The sequence below is a fragment of the Lycorma delicatula genome, chromosome 9, assembly GCF_047948215.1.
Source record: "Lycorma delicatula isolate Av1 chromosome 9, ASM4794821v1, whole genome shotgun sequence".
In the NCBI taxonomy this organism is placed as follows: Eukaryota; Metazoa; Arthropoda; class Insecta; order Hemiptera; family Fulgoridae; genus Lycorma; species Lycorma delicatula.
This window is the reverse complement of record NC_134463.1, coordinates 70,344,925-70,366,279: the sequence shown is the minus strand read 5'-3', so window position 1 is coordinate 70,366,279 and position 21,355 is coordinate 70,344,925. Positions and strand designations below refer to the sequence as shown.

At 31.0% G+C, this 21,355-nt stretch overlaps 1 protein-coding gene across 1 annotated transcript in view; it reads right to left on the bottom strand.

Annotated features, from left to right (window-relative positions):
* Positions 1-21,355, bottom strand: part of LOC142329717 (uncharacterized) — a 39,283-nt gene that overhangs the window by 3,688 nt on the left and 14,240 nt on the right. Inside the window, exons 2-5 of the mRNA XM_075374442.1 lie at positions 17,140-17,257; positions 13,072-13,185; positions 8,531-8,620; positions 1,849-1,924 (exon numbers count right to left, since the gene is read on the bottom strand). Coding sequence (XP_075230557.1) covers positions 1,849-1,899 — 51 coding nt within the window. The 5' untranslated portion in view covers positions 1,900-1,924; positions 8,531-8,620; positions 13,072-13,185; positions 17,140-17,257. The remainder of the gene's footprint in view (positions 1-1,848; positions 1,925-8,530; positions 8,621-13,071; positions 13,186-17,139; positions 17,258-21,355) is intronic.

Genomic DNA, 21,355 nt, shown 5'->3' with positions numbered 1-21,355 from the left:
TAGACACATTTTAGGGAAATATTTAAACCAAATTTTCACCTACAATGTATATATAAATAATCCAAAAAACGTTCTTCAAAAAATTAATCCCATTTGTTAAAATTGATATATATATATTGTTCTTTTGTTTTATCTTTCTTCAACTTAAATAGTTTTCAAAATTTTTTGAAAGTTTATAAGTTTAAGCTATCTAGACATGTCTACAATTTTTTTTTTTAAATTATAGACCGCAGATCTATTTTGCAGAAAAGCGTTTTTTAAGATTACTTATTTCTTATTTAAAGGGACCTCTCTATGGAAGGGGTGTTTAGATTAAAGAAATCTTTACTTAGCAGCAAATTTATTAAGCTTTACAGATATATGAATATTTCTATATAAAAATAGCCAGGAAAGTCAAGCAATATTTTACCAGCTTCTTATAAAAAATAGAATACAGATAACAATTCCTTATTTGTTAGTACAAAGATAAGGCTTTCTCAAATTTGTAAAAATTTAATGTAAATATAAAACATGACAATGTACTCATAAGGCAAATACAATATCATTAATTTTATAACTTACTCTTATACTTAACATTGATTAAATAATATTATAATGATTGTACCTTACACTATTAATAAGAGTATTTTAAACAACAAACCTTACTTTCAAGTCTTTGAAATTCAAACTGTTTCACTTTATCTTTAATCTGTTTTATTCCTGTAAAAAAATTTAAAAAAACATTCGTGCAATTCTGTACACGAAGACTGATTTTTCATACACACAAGCATAAAGTTTCAACTCACTTAGACGCATATGAAAAATATACCACTACATAGTCATCGTAATGCTTAAATAAAGAACATAATACCAGTCACTATGATCCTCAGAATAAGTAAACACTATACCAAATTTTGGAAATTTTCAAGCTACATTATTTTTTATTAAAATGTCTATTAGAATAATGTAATGTAAATTTCATTTTCCCCACAATCGTTTTCAAAAATCAATCATTTTTTCAATCAATAAATTCTGGATTATTTTATTGGGACATGCACAATTACATGAATAAATCTTAAAAATACACTAGATAATTTTTCTGTATTAGATTTCATTCCATTTATTCATTTTTTTAAAAATATTTTAACAAGAAGGATGAGATGAAAGAAATTATAGGTAAAAGAAATTACAAAATCATTGCCAGGATTCAAAATGCTTGTAAAAATCATGAACAGTTCAAAATTCAAACATTCACAGTTTATATTTGTTGTGATCTTAGTTAATCATGAAAATAAATACATTAGGATAAAAAAATGTTTTACATTATTGTTACATTAGAAATTGAATGAAAATATTTAATTGAAAAAGTGGATTCACAAAAAAAACTACAATTATTAATTCTTGAATACGTGTTAATTTTTTCATAAATCATCCATTAGAAATAACTTGAAAATGTATACATTAAAATAAAAGATCTTTTTTTAATAGAATGAATTATGTAAACATAACTACTCAATGTATTTAGAGAATTTTAAGAAATACATTTTTGAGTATTTTAGAAAGTGCTTCAGTTTTTCTACTTTTTAAAATCTTATTTACAATGTTACAACAATAAAAATTACAACAAAAAAACCCCAACAACAACTTTTAGCATTTCATTAGAATTAACTTTTTTTTGCACAGCAAATGCTGCAAATATTTTTTTATGTAACTAGAAATACTACTTTTTGAACTGAAAGGTGGCCACACCACCACTTACACAAAAATTTAAAATCACCAAATGAATAATGTAATGATTTATTCTATTTATTATTTATTTAATTCACCTTTAATAAACAATTACTACATCTTCCTTTTAATCAAAATTACCTCATTCCAATAGCTAGTGACTTCATTCTCCTTTCCTTCATAATTAATCATCTGTTCTTAATTTCTTTTGCTGTAACTACCCAAGAAACAATCACAAGTATCAACATAGTGAAAATTTTATTTATATGCTTTAGTAACATGCTATAGCCTACATTTTTTTAAACATATCTCACAGTTTTCTAAATTCATAGTAGATACATCTTTAAATTGAATCATTCATTCAGTAGTAGAATTTTTGTAAGTTATTTTATCTTCCAGCATTAATGTTATAGCTTTTAAGGTGATTATCTGCTTAACTTTTAAAACCAACAATAGTTTTTTTTATAACTGCATTCTTATCATCTAACATTCCAAAAATACATACAAATTTCCTATTGAATGAGGAAGAAACTGCATCATGATTCTGCAGAAATATTATCTAGAAATATATTTTCACATATTTTTTTCAGCTCGAGAAAGAAACTGCATCAAATATTTTCTAAAGAATATTTCTGCGTAATTTATAGGATAAATAGTTTTTTCACTTATATTTACTAAATAATACTGTTTTTACATAAAATTTTATACCAGATTTAATTTAAGTTTATGAAGATGAAGAAATAATATCCTTGCTTAATTACTACATAATACTGAAACAAATATCTTTGATCCAGCATCACTCCCATTTTTATTAGATAAAATCAATACCTATCTGATGAAAGGCAGAGAAGCTAACACTATCGTAGAGAACGGCTGAATTGAAAACATTCAACTCTGTTGTTAGATGTGGACTCTTTCAGAAGTAATATAAAATGCACTTTATTAAGTTACCAAATCAATATTTTCACAAAAACCCTTTTTATTTTTTTTCCTGGGCGCACAATGAAGTGTCGTTGTCAGCAATCTGACAAATATTACTATCATAAGTAATTAAAAATTATATTGCTGTACCCGTATTCAATATTCTAAAAGCAAAATAAAATTGCAATAAAAAATAATATTGAAAATTAACTTAAAACAACAAAACTGGATGAAAGACATTATAATAATAATAATAATCAAATATTTGAATACAGATGCACAGCCTTAAGAAATGATAAGACTTTGGATATCGTAGCTAAATTCCTAAAATATTTCTGATACTAACCCCAATTTTAAATTTCTGATGCAATGCCTTATAGCAGACACAATCCATAAGGATGTGGTGCACCTTTAGTTGGCAGTCACAGAGAACACAAACGAGTGCATCACTCTGAGTCATCAGATATCCATGAGTGAGCCTAGTGTGCCCTATTCGCAAATGGCAAATAATAACCACCTCACGATGATTATTCCTACATGAAGAATCCCATGGTGACACAGTGTTCTTAACTGGACAAAGTTTATTGTTGATGGTAGCATTCCATTCACTTTGCCACTCATTATGAACCAACATCTTTATAAAACAAATAAGATATTTCAAAACAACAAAATTAGTGAACGGAGACTGCAAAACAAACCTCTTTTGCCACATAACCAATGTACTCATTGTCTGAAATTCCAGCAGAAGCTCACAGTTGTGTTACGCTTAGTCATTTTAGAGATAGCGACTGTATACCACAGACAATAGGGTGTCTGGAGTACATGTCACTAATTGCCTACAAGGAGCTCATTGAATCTTAATCAAGTACACGTCAGAATGCTCGGCTAAGTATATTTAAGGCCTTAATAAATTCTAGAAAGACCAGACATGTACTCATATGTTCTATTGGCAACCACAAAAGCACAACCAACATAATTATCATGTCTAGTGCCATCTGTATCAACTATAGCTTCTGGATTCATGCTATTTACTATATTAAAAAATCTTTCTCATAAGATAACTGATTCATGTTCTTTTATTTGATATCGTCTGAAACTAAGGCAATAAATCACGAGGGAAGGCCACCAAGGGAAGTAATAATGTTGAGTAACTGGAGATAATTGTTAGGAATAAGAAAAGCTGATGGCTAGAGGAGCAGTAGATCTTCCTCATATTGATTAACATGCTGGTTGGAGAATACTGCGTCAAAGGTGAGACGACTTGGTTACGCTTTAATGCGATCTACATAGGACATCATTTGGCTTTGTCTATTTCAAAGAGATGGCTCACCACTGTCCACTAGTAGAATTACGAAGGGGTTTGAGTGAAACATACTTGCAGAGAGATGGATAAATGAATGATGGATTGCATGAAGTATAGCAGTAGCCCATGCAGACAAATAAGCAATGCATCTAGAATTTTTAAACATTTTACCTTTATCTCCTTTAAATGACCCACGTTAGTTGTTGGTCTACCATTCCTAAAAATCTATTTAAAAATTCATTCATAAAAAACTAACCCGCATGCATACTTCAGCTGGTTTACCATGAAGAAACATTTGAAGGTCAAATGGACGTAGAAAGGCATTTTGAATGTTAGATTCAAGAGCAACTACATGATCGATAGACGATCTACCTTAGCAAAAACAGCCAGGTAGTTGCCTGTTTGGGGGCAACTAGTGAGTTTCTCTCAAAGTACCACACTATGACGGTTACCATATGTTCCATTAACCTGAACATAGTACTAGTTAAGAAGATAGGATGATAACTTGAAGGTCATGATTTATCTTTACCAGGTTTCAGTATGCTTCTGACCAAGAATCTGGAAAAAACTGATCAGAAAATATTTTATTGTAAATACACAAACGATGCTGTAATGGAGTACCTTGGAGGTATATTAACAAACTAAAACTGATATTGTCATTTCTGGGGAAAGTATCATACGAATTGGTCAAGGCATACCTTAGATCATCAAAAGAGAAAGTTATGTTTAATTCATTTCGAGAGTCTCTAAGTCTCCAATCACAAACGTGATATTTCGTACTTGCATTTTATACCTCATAAACTCAAGACAGTAAGATGATGCGAGTGAAACTAACCTAAACGAGTTTCCAAACGTGTTTGCCACATCAATCGGGCCGGTGACGAGGATTCCCGTGTTTTCCAGTCCAATCGGCTGCCGAGATTGTCGTGATGAACTTTTCATACAATAGATTATGGTGTTGTCCGTGAAATAAATTTGACATAATTCAGCCATAATTTGCACTTAGTACACCTAAATAATCGACGTCAAACAGCCCTTGCATTGCGGAAGACGCAGAGAAATTCAGTCGTAGGCCTTCGATTGAAATTACGCAAAGCCCTGCGACGATCCCTTAATGCACGCCTGCAGTCTTCATCCCACCAAGGAAAGGCGGACCGCCTTGGCCTTCCAGATGTTAAAATGGATGAATTCATTTGCGATGTCGAGAATTAGGTGTGTAAACAAGGTTAGTTTGTGGATCGCGTTACCACTCTTGTCACATTGGTCGAAGGAATCCTTGTATCTATCCAGTCCGTTTTCTGAACAACGTATATGGCTGTGTGACTAACTCTTGAAGCAAATCACTGTTATCGACCGAGATAACAACCGGTCTATGATTCGCTTACAATTTAGTTTTTGGAAATGCGCCAGAAAAGACGCAAACTTAAGAGTAAGATTGTTGAACAGAACGATAGATCGATGCACAAAAATGTACCTGATGAAGATGAGATAAATGTGTACGATCCATCGTTTAATAAGCTGAGATCTATGGTTTTACCTCATTCGATCAACTATAGTGTCTTACTACGATGATGAGTGACGCCCATGAATAGCGATGGGCCAATAGCGCCAATTGGGCAGGGTAAAGGAATCTGGGAAAACAGACTGGACAGATCAGCCTCATTGATATCGGAATTTGGAGGAAGGTATGAGCTGCAGTTATTCACTTTAAATGGCGCCCATGTCTTCCCTGAGACAGCAAGGATTGTTTGTCATTCTGCGGAATGCGGGTGGATATTACGATTTCCTTCAGAAAAACAGCCACACCTTCACATCCTCTGGCCTCAGGTTTGGTGGTCGCATCTTTTCATCCTGTGGACGAAGGTGAGTCTCTTAAAGGATATTTTCCTTTAAAAGGATTTCATATCCTCACGGCGAGAACAGAGACCGCAAAAATAAAAAATACTTTTTTCCTTTATGTATAAAAACTCTACGTGCAAATTACTTACCAAATACTATCCGGTTTTTCTTTTTATGGGTTTTATGACCTTTAAAAAGTGCTTCACATCCTAATAGAAACCTCAAGATGGTTGAGGGGACTTGGAAGCCTGGGAGGACGGAGATGCCGTACCAGGAAATGCTTTTAATAGATTCCTTCACAGAGATCTTGGGTGTTTGCTGCATAATCGGTGCAACAGGAACTTTTGTGATAGTGTAACCACTGCTGTGGATTTAGAAAAACCACCATCGGTTTTTTTTAGCAGGAGTTACCTTCTTGCCAGTACCCAGTTCTATAATAGCAGCCATCAAGAATTTCACTTCGTCTGATAAAGCTTCTACTAATTTGGTCAGTACTTTGTAAGATCTGCATTCATTCAATTCTTGTATATTGTTAGAAGAGAGAGCCTGAACAAGACTTACACTAGGTTGATCAAAATTCTCTGAGGGATTTTCTAAATTCTTGATGAGCCACAGGAAATAAAACTTTCTGTTCAGTACATATCTTGAGAACAGCTTTTTATTATTTATAAATGGGACATTCTCGAGATCTTCCTGAGTGTATACCTTTAAAATTTGCACATTTTTCTACTTCAGCGCATGTGATGTCATCATGTCCTGTACAGCCGTATTGATAACTATTTTGTTATTTCAGGTAACTCTATATGAGCCAAGTTGCAGTAAAAGATCACGTCCTTGCTGAAATTCAGCGTCTATGGGGTTTCACTACCACTCCCTTCCCTATTATATATTTTTTTCTCTTTTTTTGGTGGTGGAGGAGCCTCATTTACAGGCACCAAAGCGTGTCGAACTCGCTAACAGGTTCTGCAATCTGTTACAGAAAATGCGTATGTATTCCTGCGCACTACTAACTAAACCTCCACCCCTGGCGACCCCACCTCCTGGGAAACTGCTAATAAAGCATTACTTTAGGAGGGGGGTAAGCACCTACATACACATTCAGTCTCCACAAGCAAACATCATCGATACCAGATCACTAAGCTCACATACTGTAAACCACAAATACCTAAAGGAGGAAAACATCCAGAAAAATAGCACACTGACTAGTACTAAGATGTACCACACACATCTATACATTCATACAATCAAGCCAACACAAGACAAGCGCACAGCAATCATGAAAACATGGCCACAAGGATAACTTATCCATCAAAACACACTCAACATTTAATTAATTTCCACAATCTCACCCAGAGTACACAAACATACACCCGCCATCTAACACACACACAACTCAACTACTTTTTTCTTTCTTTCTTTCTTTTTCCTGTTTAGCCTCCGGTAACTACTGTTTAGATAATACTTCAGAAGATGAATGAGGATGATATGTATGAGTGTGAATGAAGTGTAGTTGTGTACATTCTCAGTTCGACCATACCTGAGATATGTGGTTAATTGAAACCCAACCACCAAAGAACACCGGTATCCACGATCTAGTATTCAAATCCATGTAAAAATAGCTGGCTTTACTAGGACTTGAACGCTGGAACTCTCGACTTCCAAATCTGCTGATTTGGGAAGACGCATTCACCACTAGACCAACCCGGTGGGTCACAACTCAACTACTTACCAACTTATTACTTACCCACATGACCATCAGCCATAATCACTAAAAACGTTGCCTGAGAAACGCCCTCAGGCACCGGAAGCGGAGTGTCCACGGCCTCACCACACCAAAGCGACCCCCCTCATGCTCAAGAGGGATATCCTTCCCTGTATCTTAAGGGTTAGCAGTTTCCGGCACTGTTCTTCATTGTTTACTTCAAAAAGCTGGGCGCCACTTATTATTTTTTAACAGATTTTGGAGGACCATGAATTTTTACAACGGATTTATTTATCAGGAAGGGAGAAACCTTATCAAAAGATTTACCTTCCTTACTGTACCTCACCACAAGAAACATCACACAAGAAAATTTTACCCCCACTCGTTTCCTCACCACTAGCTAAATCTTTGGTTGACAAAGTCGGTTGAAGTCTCAATATAACAACTGGGTTTTTTGGTTTTTTCAAGTGGACCAACCACCACCAAAGGAATATTCATTGGGATTGACATAAGTTTTCCATGAGTACCGGCGATATAACAGATCACTGCAGCAGAGCGCGGGTGTACTGAAACTAGGGCTTCATACAACCGGGTTCATCCTGGTGCCCGGAGTACATCGTCATGGTTCACTATGTAGAGCCAACCACCCATCAGCACAATAGTTTCTAGCTTGGGTTACAGTTGCGTTTCGTAAAGTATCGCAACACCACAGAGTGTAAATGTAAGAAGGGACAGTGTAAATTGTTGTTGTATTGCTGTCTAAGATTGTAAGTTGTAATTTGTGTAGTTTATGATATGGTGTATGTGTATTGTGCAAAACGTTCAGCAGCTCAATTTGTAGTAGGATGTAAAGCTGCATGTTCTAGGGCTGTGGGAACGTCAATCTCCAAAGTCTTAAAGAGTAAGACTCACCGCCGGGAAACAGTTTTTAACACAATAAACTTAAATGTAAAATGTAAAAGAAATTCTCATAAAATGAAAGTAAAATATGAAATTTAAAAAATTATCAATATACTCAACAATATTTACAAAAGGTTTTCACTAAAAAATTAACTTACACCTTTAAATGAGTCCTGATTCTCTGCTGGTGCTGCAATAGAGTATTTCAAAAAAGCACTCATATATGGTTTTGCTTCTTTTTTCATTTTCTGTATAAAAAATTCAAAAACCATACTAAAATAATCTTTAAATTATACTTTCACTAAATTACTGGTTCCTAATTCTACGTAATGAAATTCTAAATAAATTAAATTCTATCACCTGAATAATATTTTCCTTTTCATCATCATCATGTACTGGTAGATGTTCAAATGAAACACGAGCGCTGAGAAGTGAACATCCTCATGAAGACTATTAAAAATTTTACAAAATACTTTACAGTTTTGAACTACTCTTCTAGATACCTCAAAACACAATTTAGATACGTAAAACAAAATTTTACGTCGGAAAACAAGTTGTATTACAAGGTTGTATTACAATAGGTTTGTTAAATGACTAATAAATGCGGAAGATTTGGTAACAAAACATGAAGAGAATTAAATTCTGAGAAAATTAATATAAATACACCCAAAAACAGTAAATAAGAATTTGTTAAAAATCGGCTTTTTATGGAAGCAAAACAGACGAAAAATAAACATAAAATCTTTTATCTTAATATAGGAAAACGAAAAAATAAAATTGTAAAAGTAACAGAGCAGCAAACTTCAGTAAATAGTAATTGTTCGAAAATTCTCTCCTTCACAATCTACCTTCACTCTGCCCGACGTAAAATATTTCCGGTGGCTTTCCTTATGATCCTCAGAATAGTTTCGTGTAAATTCAATAGCATTTCGTATTTTAATGAGTAACTCTTCTTTAATATTAACTTTGTGACGTTAATTCGGGTGATCATAGTGGCCTAATTTAAGAAATTATCATTCAAATGATTTCTAGCTACTAAAGAAATATGTGTTGTAGCATCGTGCTGGTAGATCATTTGCAATCTACTTTGTAAAGGTACATCCCTCTAAAAGAGCCGCCAAATTATTTTTTATAAAATGAACTTATGCATCTCCGGTAAAGTTTTAATTGAAAACAAATGGTCCAGAATTTTGTCATAAATAATGCCACATTAAACATTAGTGTGAAATCTATGTTGGAAACTAGTTTTCACAGTAACATGTGGATTCTCTTCGCTTCATGAATGAATATTTTTAGAACTTTAGACTTCGTTTTTCGCAAAAGTGGCTTCGTCAGTAAATAAAATTGAACTTACTCGTACCTTATCGGCGTTGTCTAAAAGCCAATGATAGAAGTTTAACCGCTAAGGATAGTCTGTTGGCCGCAAGTTTTGAACCTTCTGCAAATGGAAAGGATAAAGATTTTCTTTTTGAAGGATGCGCCACAATTTGTTTTTTGACAAACCGGCACAACATGAAATTCGCCTTATACTAGTGTCTGGGTTACGATGAAAATGATGAATTCGCACGATCTTCATCATTAACACGATGATTTACTTGGTTTTCAATAAAAAACAAACACGATGGAAATGACCCTTTCGTTCAAAAATGCTAATACACCGCAGAAAAAGTTTTCGAATTTGGAATCAGCCTTCCAGAAAAATTCTCCTGATATTAACATCGAGCAATTTCAGAATTTCAGGTATAAAATCCATAAACAAAAATTATATCGGGATATCCTCGTCAGATAAATGAAATGACATTTTTACACTATGATATGATAACACTACGCTTCCTTTATCTATATGATAATTTATGACAACAGATTTAAACGAAGTACACAATTTTTATTGTTGGCCGCTGTTAAGTATTGTATAACTATACAATAATTTTTTTTAATATTCTAGAGTAACATATTTCAATTTAGTTTTTTACGTAATTATTTCGTTTTACCTGCGTAAATTATTGAACATACTAGGCTAAAATATTGTTTTATATATTTTGTTATTTCTTTTAAAATTATTTTAGGTAATTAACGTGTTTATTTTTAAAAGATTGTTTATTAGGTAAAAGAAAGAATAATACGATTTTCGTCTGTTTTCTTCATTAAAAAAATAATTTTTTTAAAATTTTTATTTACACATTAATTTTCTCTGAATTAAATTCTGAACTAGTTTTGTTACCAAATACTTTGCATTTATTAATCATTTAACAAAGCTATTGTACAACAAACCATAAAAAATACTTGTATATCGACACCGAATTTTGTGTCTTACGTTGGTATCTTAAAAACTACTAAAGTTACCCCAAAAATTACAGTAGGGTTTTTTTGTAGAAGAGCTGAAATCCGGTTATATTTTTCGCTAGCCGTAACTAGATATTATTTTCACCAGTAAAATATAACCTGGAAGTTTTTCTGTTACTTCGTTGAGCAATCTGTATATATACAGGCTGTATCTCAAACGTCTCATTTTCATAACCTATTCTACTTGTGAAAATAATGAAAAGAGTTCATATAAACATATGTCCTAAAATGCTTCGTTTGCGAGTTACAACTAGTGTAAGATTTCGCTCGGATTTCACCTACCCCGGTGAAATTATTTAGAAACAGTACACTAGATCACCTACATTACACCATACGACCATTACGTATATTATACAAGCATGCATTATCAATTTACAGTAAATGTTCAAAAATAAGCCCGCCATTTTCAACACGTTTCTTGGCATGCTTCTGTTGCTCTTTTTAGTTCTTTATTTCTCAAAAACTGCTGCAGAACGGTTCTTAGACCTATTTTATTAGATTTTTCAGGTCAAAAACTATACGAAATCACAAATTTTGTACCTTAATTAATGTCCTAAAAATTTCAGTACGACCTCATTTATCCGGGGTAGTTGACATCAGAGTGAAATCTTTCACTAGCTGTAACTCGCATTTTAGAACATATGTTTATATGAACTTTTTCCATTATTTTCACGAGTAGAATAAGTTGTAGAAATCCCCGGAGAACTTCGTGATATAGTCTGTGTGTGTGTATATATATATATATATATATATGTGTGTGTGTGTGTGTGTTCGCGCGCGCACGTGTGTCTTATTAGTGTAATCCCCTCAGTATTAATATATTAGATTGAGTAGCTTGATAACATTTTATGAATTTCTTTAAAAAAATTATTTTTACCGGTCTGAAATGATAAATACATCAACACAATTACATGTATATCATACAGCGAGTATTATTAAAATTGAGAACCTTAAATAAATTTTGAGCAGAATTTAGCAAATGCTACTTCCTTGAAACGATCTATTTTTTTGTACGAGACTATTAATTAGGGTGAACAATTAGGCTAGTTTTAAAACTAGCTGTGAAAAATATTAAATACTCCCATTTTACATAGGGTTTCACAGCCTTAAATTTTGTACGTCAAAATTGTAATTTTTTCATGTGTTTGTATTAAAACTACTCTTTCCATTTACTCCCCCCTCCCTATGGACCCTTTGGGTGCTTGGGGTATGATTTTACAAAGCTGAAAAATAAACGTTTTTGAGGGAGGATCAAATACAAAATACCATTTTTCTAGTTGAACTGTTTTTAATGGTGCCCTTACTTTATTAACTCTTTGTATACATGTGTGTAAGTAGTATATTCAATTTACCTTCTGGCATTTTTTTAAATTTTTCTGCCTTCTTCAGTTTACACAAGAGCAACGTTTATGGAGAAATCTAATAAAATAAAGAATAATTTATCATATTATAAAGCATAGTAGTTAATTATACAAAATAAATGATTTTCAGGGTTTGATTTGTAATCAGATCTTTGATTTGAACATAACCATTAATTTTGAAGTTCAGCCAAGATCTGAATGCAGAAATCTTAAAATAAATATTTGTAAAATTAAGTTTGATAAGATGGATAATCACAATCAATAAACTCTGAACAACTTATTTGTGTGCTGTTCTTTTAATACATAAACAAAAAAAATAATAAATAAATAATCTGAAAACAAATGATATATAGTTGCAACTACTTCCAATACATTTCTTACATATAATACATGGTTAAATGTAATTTGAATTTACTTTTCTAACAATTCCTTATAATTCAAATTCCTTTTTTTTACAATATTAATTACTGAATTTATGTAAATTTACACATTTTTTATAGCATATTCATAATTCATTTTTGGTATAAGTAAACAAATACAAATAAATAATAAATAATAATAAATACAATAAATATGAAAATATTTTTTTCTTATTTCAAGTCATTGTCTTTTTAGTCCAATATCAGTAACACATTATTGAAACTTTCGATTCAATAGCCTTGTTAAGAAGTTGGTGAGCATTTGGTCCAAAATGATATGCCACAACTCAATCTCTTTGGCTTCAGTATAGTCATATGAAATGGTGGCTACTGTCAATATGCTTCATATCAGAATATCTTCTAATAAGTATTTGTAAAATTAAATTTATAAACAACAATTAATATAACTGATTAATTTATTATCAATAGGTAAACTTAAAATAAATTCATTTAAAATTGAATAGAATTTTTGTAACAAAAACTAATACATGTTAGGAGTGATTATCAAATTAAACAACTAAACAGTCTAAAAAGTTATTGATTGATACTGCTATCATCATATTAATCATAAGTTACCTTAATTCGTTTTGCATCCTGGCCTTCAAATTGTACTTCAAGTTGAGAGATACCAAATTTTATTACCATAATATGAAGTAATGCTTGCAATAATTCAACACTTATTGCATTAACCTAAATGTTGAAAAACATAATTAATAAAAATCATTTAAAAAATAAAATGATTAGCAACATTCTTTGATTTTTTTCATTGGTAATAAATAGGAAGAATGAAGAGAACTGATATCTATCTGTTAAAAATTTATGAAAATAAAATTCTTAGAAATTAAAAAAGATGACAAACATGAACTGTCCTTATAATTTCAAAACATAAAATTTAAGTCTTCCCAATCATCCTCCAAGAAAAATTTAAATTTCAACTTTTTGTTAAAAACAACCAAGTTTTATAAAATGTTTTAAAAAAAATTTACTTCAAAATATTTTCAGTTGCCTTTATGGTCATCCTCTGTGGCTCAAAATCCGTTCAAAGTAAGAAATATAATTTTGGTTTAGCCTAAAATACATTCTAAGATTGAATTACAATCAGGAACCATCCACTAGCATCTTCCAATTAAGAAAAAGAAAGAAAATATAAAGTTTCTTTCTTATCAAGAAAGAAGATATAAATTCAATAAACAAATGTATTATATTATTAAGTTTATAATGTGAAATAATAGTCTTGTATTTTGTAGTAGTCTGTTTTTTTACAATGTGAAAAGACTTCTCATTGCATAGTTTTACTCACTTATTTTTTCTTATACATTTTTTCCACCTGCAATTAAGTTATATTCTTTATAATCAATAATGCATTTAATATATTTTGAAAATGTCACTTATTCACTTTATTTTGAATGGGTAGTTTAATAAAGCTAACAAAAATTTAATGAAAGGAAAGAAATCAAAGAAAACAATGTACTGAATAAAGTGATATAGATTCTTTCTGTAAAACCTGCTTCACATTAGATAAAAAAAAATAAACTTAACTGATGTATAAGTTATATAACAAGATATTAATTTCATTTAGTTAATTTTATTTCAGAAACAAATCTTACATTTGGTACACCAACAGCAAGATCTACGAGTTCACTAACATTTATAACAGTTGAAGTCATCTTTTCAAAAGTTAATCTGTTGAAAAAACTTATTTCAAAATCAAATTTTTTTATGTCATTTGGCTAGGATTTTTAGGTTAAAAATACATACCTAATTATAAGGTGTCAGTAATTTTTTTTTTTTAATCATATGATTACACATATAAATGTTGTAAGTTAATTTTAATATTTTTAAAAATTATATGAGTTTTGTCAATAAAATATCTTTTGAATTTAATAAGTAGTGGAAACAAATAAAACCATCTTTAAAAAAATTCACTGAAAACCAAAACTGCTTTTTAAGTTTTAATATTGTTACTTTTTGAAACTTGTGTCTAAATAAGGGTTATTAAGTAATTGTCTTTAATTTTGTTTTAATTATTAAAAGGCAGAATTTAAAGAAGTTTTATTTGTTTGTGCATTTTTAGGTCAATTTTATTTTATTAAGTTTACTTAAATTTTTTTTTTTTAATTTTATTCTTAAATGGAAAGGCCTACAAAAAATACTGTCTGTATTAAAAATGCCAGTCACAAGAAATACAGAAAAATGGTGAACTAACAAGCATGAGCTAAGGCAGCCTGGAATAAAGAAATATGCATTACATTTTTACCATACTTTTCCAATTGTTTTTCTTGAATTTTTGCATGGTAAATTTACTATGAATAAACAATAACATCAGTTTATATAATTTGCTGTAACAATCAATAATACGCAATGTTGACCAGGAAAAACTGAAAAACAAAAATTATCCAGTCACTTTCAAAACAAGCCACATTACTTTTTAGATAATTTTGTTTTGTATTTAAGGATGTTAAACTGTAATTTTTTTACTACTTTTTAGTGTTATTTTGATGAGAAAAAATTAAAATTTAGGAGCTGATAGCTCACACACACTCAATGTGTGAGCTATTGACTTATAAGCATTTAATTGATGTGTGAGCAATTAAGACGAGGAAGTAAATTTAGTAAGCATAAGGAGAGGTCGATGTTGGAGAGTGTACCACATGATGAGGACATGAATGTGTATGACCAATCATTCAGTAGAAAAAGGTCCAAGTCTTGTCTCACTCTGTCTATCATATTTCCTCGAGAGGAGCAGAAAGATGAGCGCCAGGAAATATGGTGGGTATTGAAGTCCCCTACTACTAACAATGATGGGATTTACAAGAGGAAATTTGACATTTCTAGAACATTAGAGTTTGCTGATAGATACAAACTGCAGATATGTAATTTAAAGGTGACTCAGATTTTTACAGCAACAGCAGGAATGAGTGTAGTTAGTGGTATCCTTATAGGCGACACCTCATTCTGCATGAAAATAGCAACTCCACCACTCTCTCTACTGTCCACAAGTCAGTTGTATCTCTTACAGAAATAGCCTCTGAGTGTTACCCCATCTTGCTGTAGTAGATGCGTTTTTTGGAACCACATTATTAATGGTTCATGTGTACGTATCAACACTCTTTTAACATCTTCAATGTGGGACCAAAGACCTCTAATGTTCCACTGAATAATGGTCATAAATAAAGGTAGTTACAGATACAGAAATACAGATAAAATATTTAAAAAAATAGTTGTAGGTGATCCAGTTTTTCTTTTTCAAATTTTTGATTTTTAAAAACTCCAACACCCTGGGGTCGGGCGGTTCCTGAACTGTATCCTCCAGTGTATGAAGTGATGGAGGGAAAGATTTTGAAAAATGGGAAGTCGCAGATGACATCCCAGAGGAAATGGTTGTGTGGCCTCCCTTAACAGTTCCCATGTCTCTTAAGATTAAGAGTGGAGCTTATTAGCTGACTTACTTCCAGCTGTATTTACTCCTGCCTATACAGATAAAATGTTGGGGACAGGGACTTACAGAGGGATCCCACTAGCATTAGTTTCACTAGCTGCAACTACAGACTTCTTATTCATCTTCGTTAGCTCTGAAATAGTTGCAGTAGGTGAAACAATCTGATCAGATAACATCTGAATAAGTTTTTTTAGCTCATTGCAGGATCTATTTACATGGGTTTTACTTGATGTCACAGTGAAAGAAACATCCAGTTTAACCAGGTTTTGAAAGCTAATTATCTTTTCATATTCTCTTCAGGTGGCTGGGAAAGAAAGCTTTTGCTCAGTACAGATTTTTAGGATTGCCTTCCCTTCTTTAAAAGTTGGGCAACCTCGTAAGCAAGCTGAATGTGTTCCCCCACAGTTAGCACACTTTTCTTCCTCCTGGCAATTAGTGTCGTTGTGACCTTCTTTGGCACACTGAGCACAATTACAGTTTATGAACAAGATGTGGTATGGCCATATCCTTGGTCCTTGGTCCTTGGCATTGGAAACATGGTCGTGGGTTGGAGATGAAAGGTCATACCTGAACCAAAAGGTAACCCACTTTAATCTTCTCTGGTGATATCGGAAGATTAAATGTTAATATAAGGGAAGGTGTAGGTTCTTCCACTCCGCTCTGTCATTTCGTTATTTGTTTACCTCCTCAACTTCCTGAGTATGAAGCTCATCAGCTATTTCAGTTGCATGCATCTCCAAAAAGTCACAGCAAAATATGATCAGCTGATCTGGTGAATGTGGAAGGAAAGACATTTTGGTGTCGTTGAATTTCTCTCCTCACTGTTGTTAAAAGGTGGTACAGGTTATATATGGTTTAGGTGTATTATTCTTGCCGACCTCCATGGTGCAAGTGGTAGTGTCTCGACTTCATCTGGAGGTCCCAGGTTCAAATCCCGGTCAGGCATGGTATTTTCACACACGCTACAATTGTTTATCTCATCCTCTGAAGTAATACCTAATGGTGGTCCCAGAGGTTAAAGTAGAAAAAAAAAGATGTATTATTCTGTAGATAGCACAAACAAACACACTAAAGATCTATAATGTTATAAGAATCAGATACTGTATATTTTATGTAATTTTTTTACTAGTATTGTTAATTGAGAGGTATGTGTAGATTAATCAGCAGTCCTTCTCATTTCACACAATATTTGATTCAGTACTTACTATTAACAACTCGGTTATCCTTTACACTCAATACAAATAGTCCTGGATTCAATTTCCAGTTAGAACTTCTTTTTTTATAACTTTATACTTTTCATCATTCTCAATCTTCAATGTGCTCCTGTAAAGAATATAGAACACTTCTTTATAAATAAGAACATAACACATGTACAGGAAATATAAACAGATTGATTACAGCACATGTGTTTTAAAACATGTGTAAAAATTTTAATATAAGAATTAATTTTACTAATGGTTTTTTTTACCATTAGTAAAAAAACCAGTAACGGGATTGCAAATGCCTGTTACTTAACTGGGAGTTGTTGATTGATAGATATAACTATCTATTCATTTGTTTTATTTCTTAATTAAAAACTTGATTTATCTTACATGAAATTTAAAATGACAAAAATTTAAGAATTATTTTCACTTAAGAATTATTTTTTCATATTCTTAACTGACATAAAAGTTTAGAATGAAAGTTGGTATTTAAGCAGCAATATTAGTATTAATGGAAAAATTTTAATAAAATTTTTCTTTATAAAACTGCATTATTTTTATAAAAAGTTATATTGATATTCAGTAGAAATAACTTTTTTGTTCAGATACATCACAATGTTGATTTTAGTTAAGATAAGATTCTTTCTTCGCAAATCTATGCAGTGTGCAGTAAAATTTGAAAACCATGTTTTTCCCACAGGTATTAGGAATCCCTGATGTAGACAGAGATCATGTTTTCTCATTGTAAATTATTTTATTTCTGAAGTAAAAATTTATAACATATCTACACTTTATTTGATATATGTAATGAAGTAATCTCATGGCTTTATTAACAGGAGATAATCTCCACTTTATCAATAAATATAGTACTACAGTAAATTCTTACTTTTATTCATTTATAATTTTTTTATGAATACAAGATGTTTTCAAAAAGTTACCAGACTAGGTTAAAAAATATTTATATAAACTTAGCTTATTTAAAAATGATCATCATCTCTTTCAAAGTAGTGGCAGATTGATAAAGCAGCCAGATTTTCCCCCACATCTCTGGTTTCACTTTTATTAAGCTTCTTTGAACAGTTTAGTAAAAGTTAGAATATATTGCAACACCACAAAGAATAAATTTTTGGTGAATGAGTCCTTTATTTAAAAAACACAATAAGCATGCATCGACCTGATGTGGATTCTTTCGTCTTTGTGACTGCAGGTTGTTCAATTGCACTAGTTATTACTTTGTTATTAAAGCTTAGTAGTACTCAATGTTTATTACTTGGATGATTCCAGAATGAAATATGGATCTTTTGATTAAGTGATAAGTGTTGAAGGAAAAACTTCAATGTTGGATTGAAGTAATGACCAACCTTCCACATGCTTCATTGTAAAGTAAATAAAGTTGGAATAGGAAATTAAATTTAAAAAATGGGAAAATTCCAACCACATCTTATAAGAAAAAATTTACTGTTGTTTAATTAGAATCTATTACTATAAACATACAATAAATTTATAATAAAAAAGTACTAAATTATTCCTATTTTTTATACATGTATAAAAAATAGACTGAATAGCTGTCATTTGTTTAAGGTTGTTTGTTTTTTTTCAGTAAATACCTTTTATTCAGCAAGAAAGCACAATAGTTTTGACTTGAACTTGCTAAAATTTACTGACAGTGATAACCTTGAAGTTGTAATACATATAAATGCAAGAAATGATTAAGAAGTTACTTACAAAACCAGAAGAAAACTAATTTTTTACATCCACTTACATGGAAATGGAAAATTTGCTTTATTATTTAATAACACTTACTGTTTCCATTGATAAATCAATTTGCCAAAATTAGACTAAAAATGCTGGTGACAGGAACACTCTTGATAAACTACTAAATTAGTATTTACAAATTTTTCTCCATTGACCATATTCATGCAGTAACAGTGTACAAATTCTTTAAACTTTAAATAATTGTAAAGCCAAATTTTTATTAATCAAAATTTTCCAAATTTTCTTTTAATCTGGTCAAACGCTTTTTCTAAGTCAAGAAACACTATATGCATTTCGAGTTCAAATCAAGTTTCATGATTACATTATTGTATCAGTAACAGATTTTTATTTTATTTTCAGTTTGAATTGATAATAACTGCCTTTTATCGTTTACCCTTAATAAAAAAATAGAAAGTCATAAAGAATGACAATGATAATATAAAAAAAAACTTAACCAAAATTTAATCATTTCATTTTATGTAAATGTACTTCTTTAAAGGTTTTTAATTGAAATGAATGTACTTTTTGTTTGTAAATGAGTACATTTGGCAGTGTGATTATATTTTTCATATCGTTACACCACTGCATTTCTGTTTAATTTACATTACGACCACTAAGATTGGTTAAAAAATAAGAATACTAATCAATATACAGATTTTATAATAATTTACAATTGTTCTTATGAACATTATTACTAATCGAAGTAACTATACTGCTTATAAGTAACTTTAGCATTACTTAAACTGAACCCAACCCACCGGTTTGGTCTAGTGGTGAACGCGCCTTCCCAAATCAGCTGATTTGGAAGTCGAGAGTTCCAGCGTTCAAGTCCTAGTAAAGTCAGTTATTTTTACACAGATTTGAATACTAGATCGTGGATACAGGTGTTCTTTGGTGGTTGGGTTTCAATTAACCATACATCTCAGGAATGGTCGAACTGAGAATGTACAAGACTACACTTCATTTACACTCACACATATCATGCTCTGAAGAATTATCTAAACGGTAGTTACCGGAGGCTAAAGAGGAAAAAGAAAACTGAACCCAAGATTATTATTAAACTTAATGATCTATGGGAACTGGTTCGTAGCTTTGATGTCATTGTACTTTTTTACTTTAAAACTGTATTTCATCTTAATTTCACAATCTTCAGTTTCCAAGATGTTACTAAATGAACTGTTTCAAGTGTTGTAGAACTGTCATATCATATGGAATACTATTTACAGCATTTACTGTGTTTCTTTTTTGTGACACCTGATCATAATGAATCTTGTAGGATATAAAAAACAATAAATCTCACTTAGATTTGAACCCAAAATTTATCCATCAACATTGACTAAATTAAAAATTAATTGTGTACCTTGATGAATATTAGAATCAAAAATCTATATGTATATATTCATAGAACCCTGAAAAATTTTTACAATGAGTTATATAAATAATAAAAAAACAGCAAATTCTATAATTTGGATGAAAATAAAAATTATTTAGAATAAGGAACAAAGATATAAAATAAAAATATATTCTTTAAATTTAGTAGTTGTAAAATATTTATAAGATCTTAATTTACAATTCAGATGATATTGAGAATGACCTTGAGAATTACTGGCACTGAGTTAATGAATAATGATATAATATAAACAAGTAAGCGATTACCTTTGCAGTTGGATAGAAATAGGTATGTTATGCTGTCATTATAATCATGTTAATACATCTACTGAACTAATAAACAAACTCTTTGTTATGGAATAAAAGTAGAAAATATAATTTATGGCAGTAAGATTCTTAGACTAATATTAGTCACAAAGAAATCATAAACCTACATAATATTTTTGAAGTATTTACTTTCTAATTCAGATGTATGTAACATCACTATAAGACTGTAAAAATAGAAATTCAAATTTTCTAAAAATTAATCAACTCTATAGATATTTTTTTCTTTACATCGCTTTTTCCTCAATACCAATTTAAAACTAATTTGCATCGTTATATTAATTTATTATATGGTAGTCATTCCAGAGGCATAGAATCATAAAAATATATAAAGAAGGTGAAAACACATTTCCATATGTTTTCACAGATGAAAAAAATGTTTCCTTACTATGGCTGAGAATTTTTTAGAATTGTGACAATTGGTAACGCATGAATTAATAATCACTAAATAGTGACTGTCAGCCAATTAGCTCTGATTATTTTGGAAATGTTCCCATAACAATGTGACAGTGTTTACAAGTATGTCTGCTGTAAATTGGCACAAACAGTTAATTCTTAACTGATTTTAGTATCATTAAATATCTAATTTTCAATCAGAAACATTACAGCACAGTTATTAATGATATATAGTCTATTTAGCTCATTGCTCAATTTAGAACAAGAGAAAATTTAGGACATGTAATGGAATTTTATATAACAATAAGATATATTCCCTCTTACGCAACTTTAAAGACATATGTTGATATTCTTA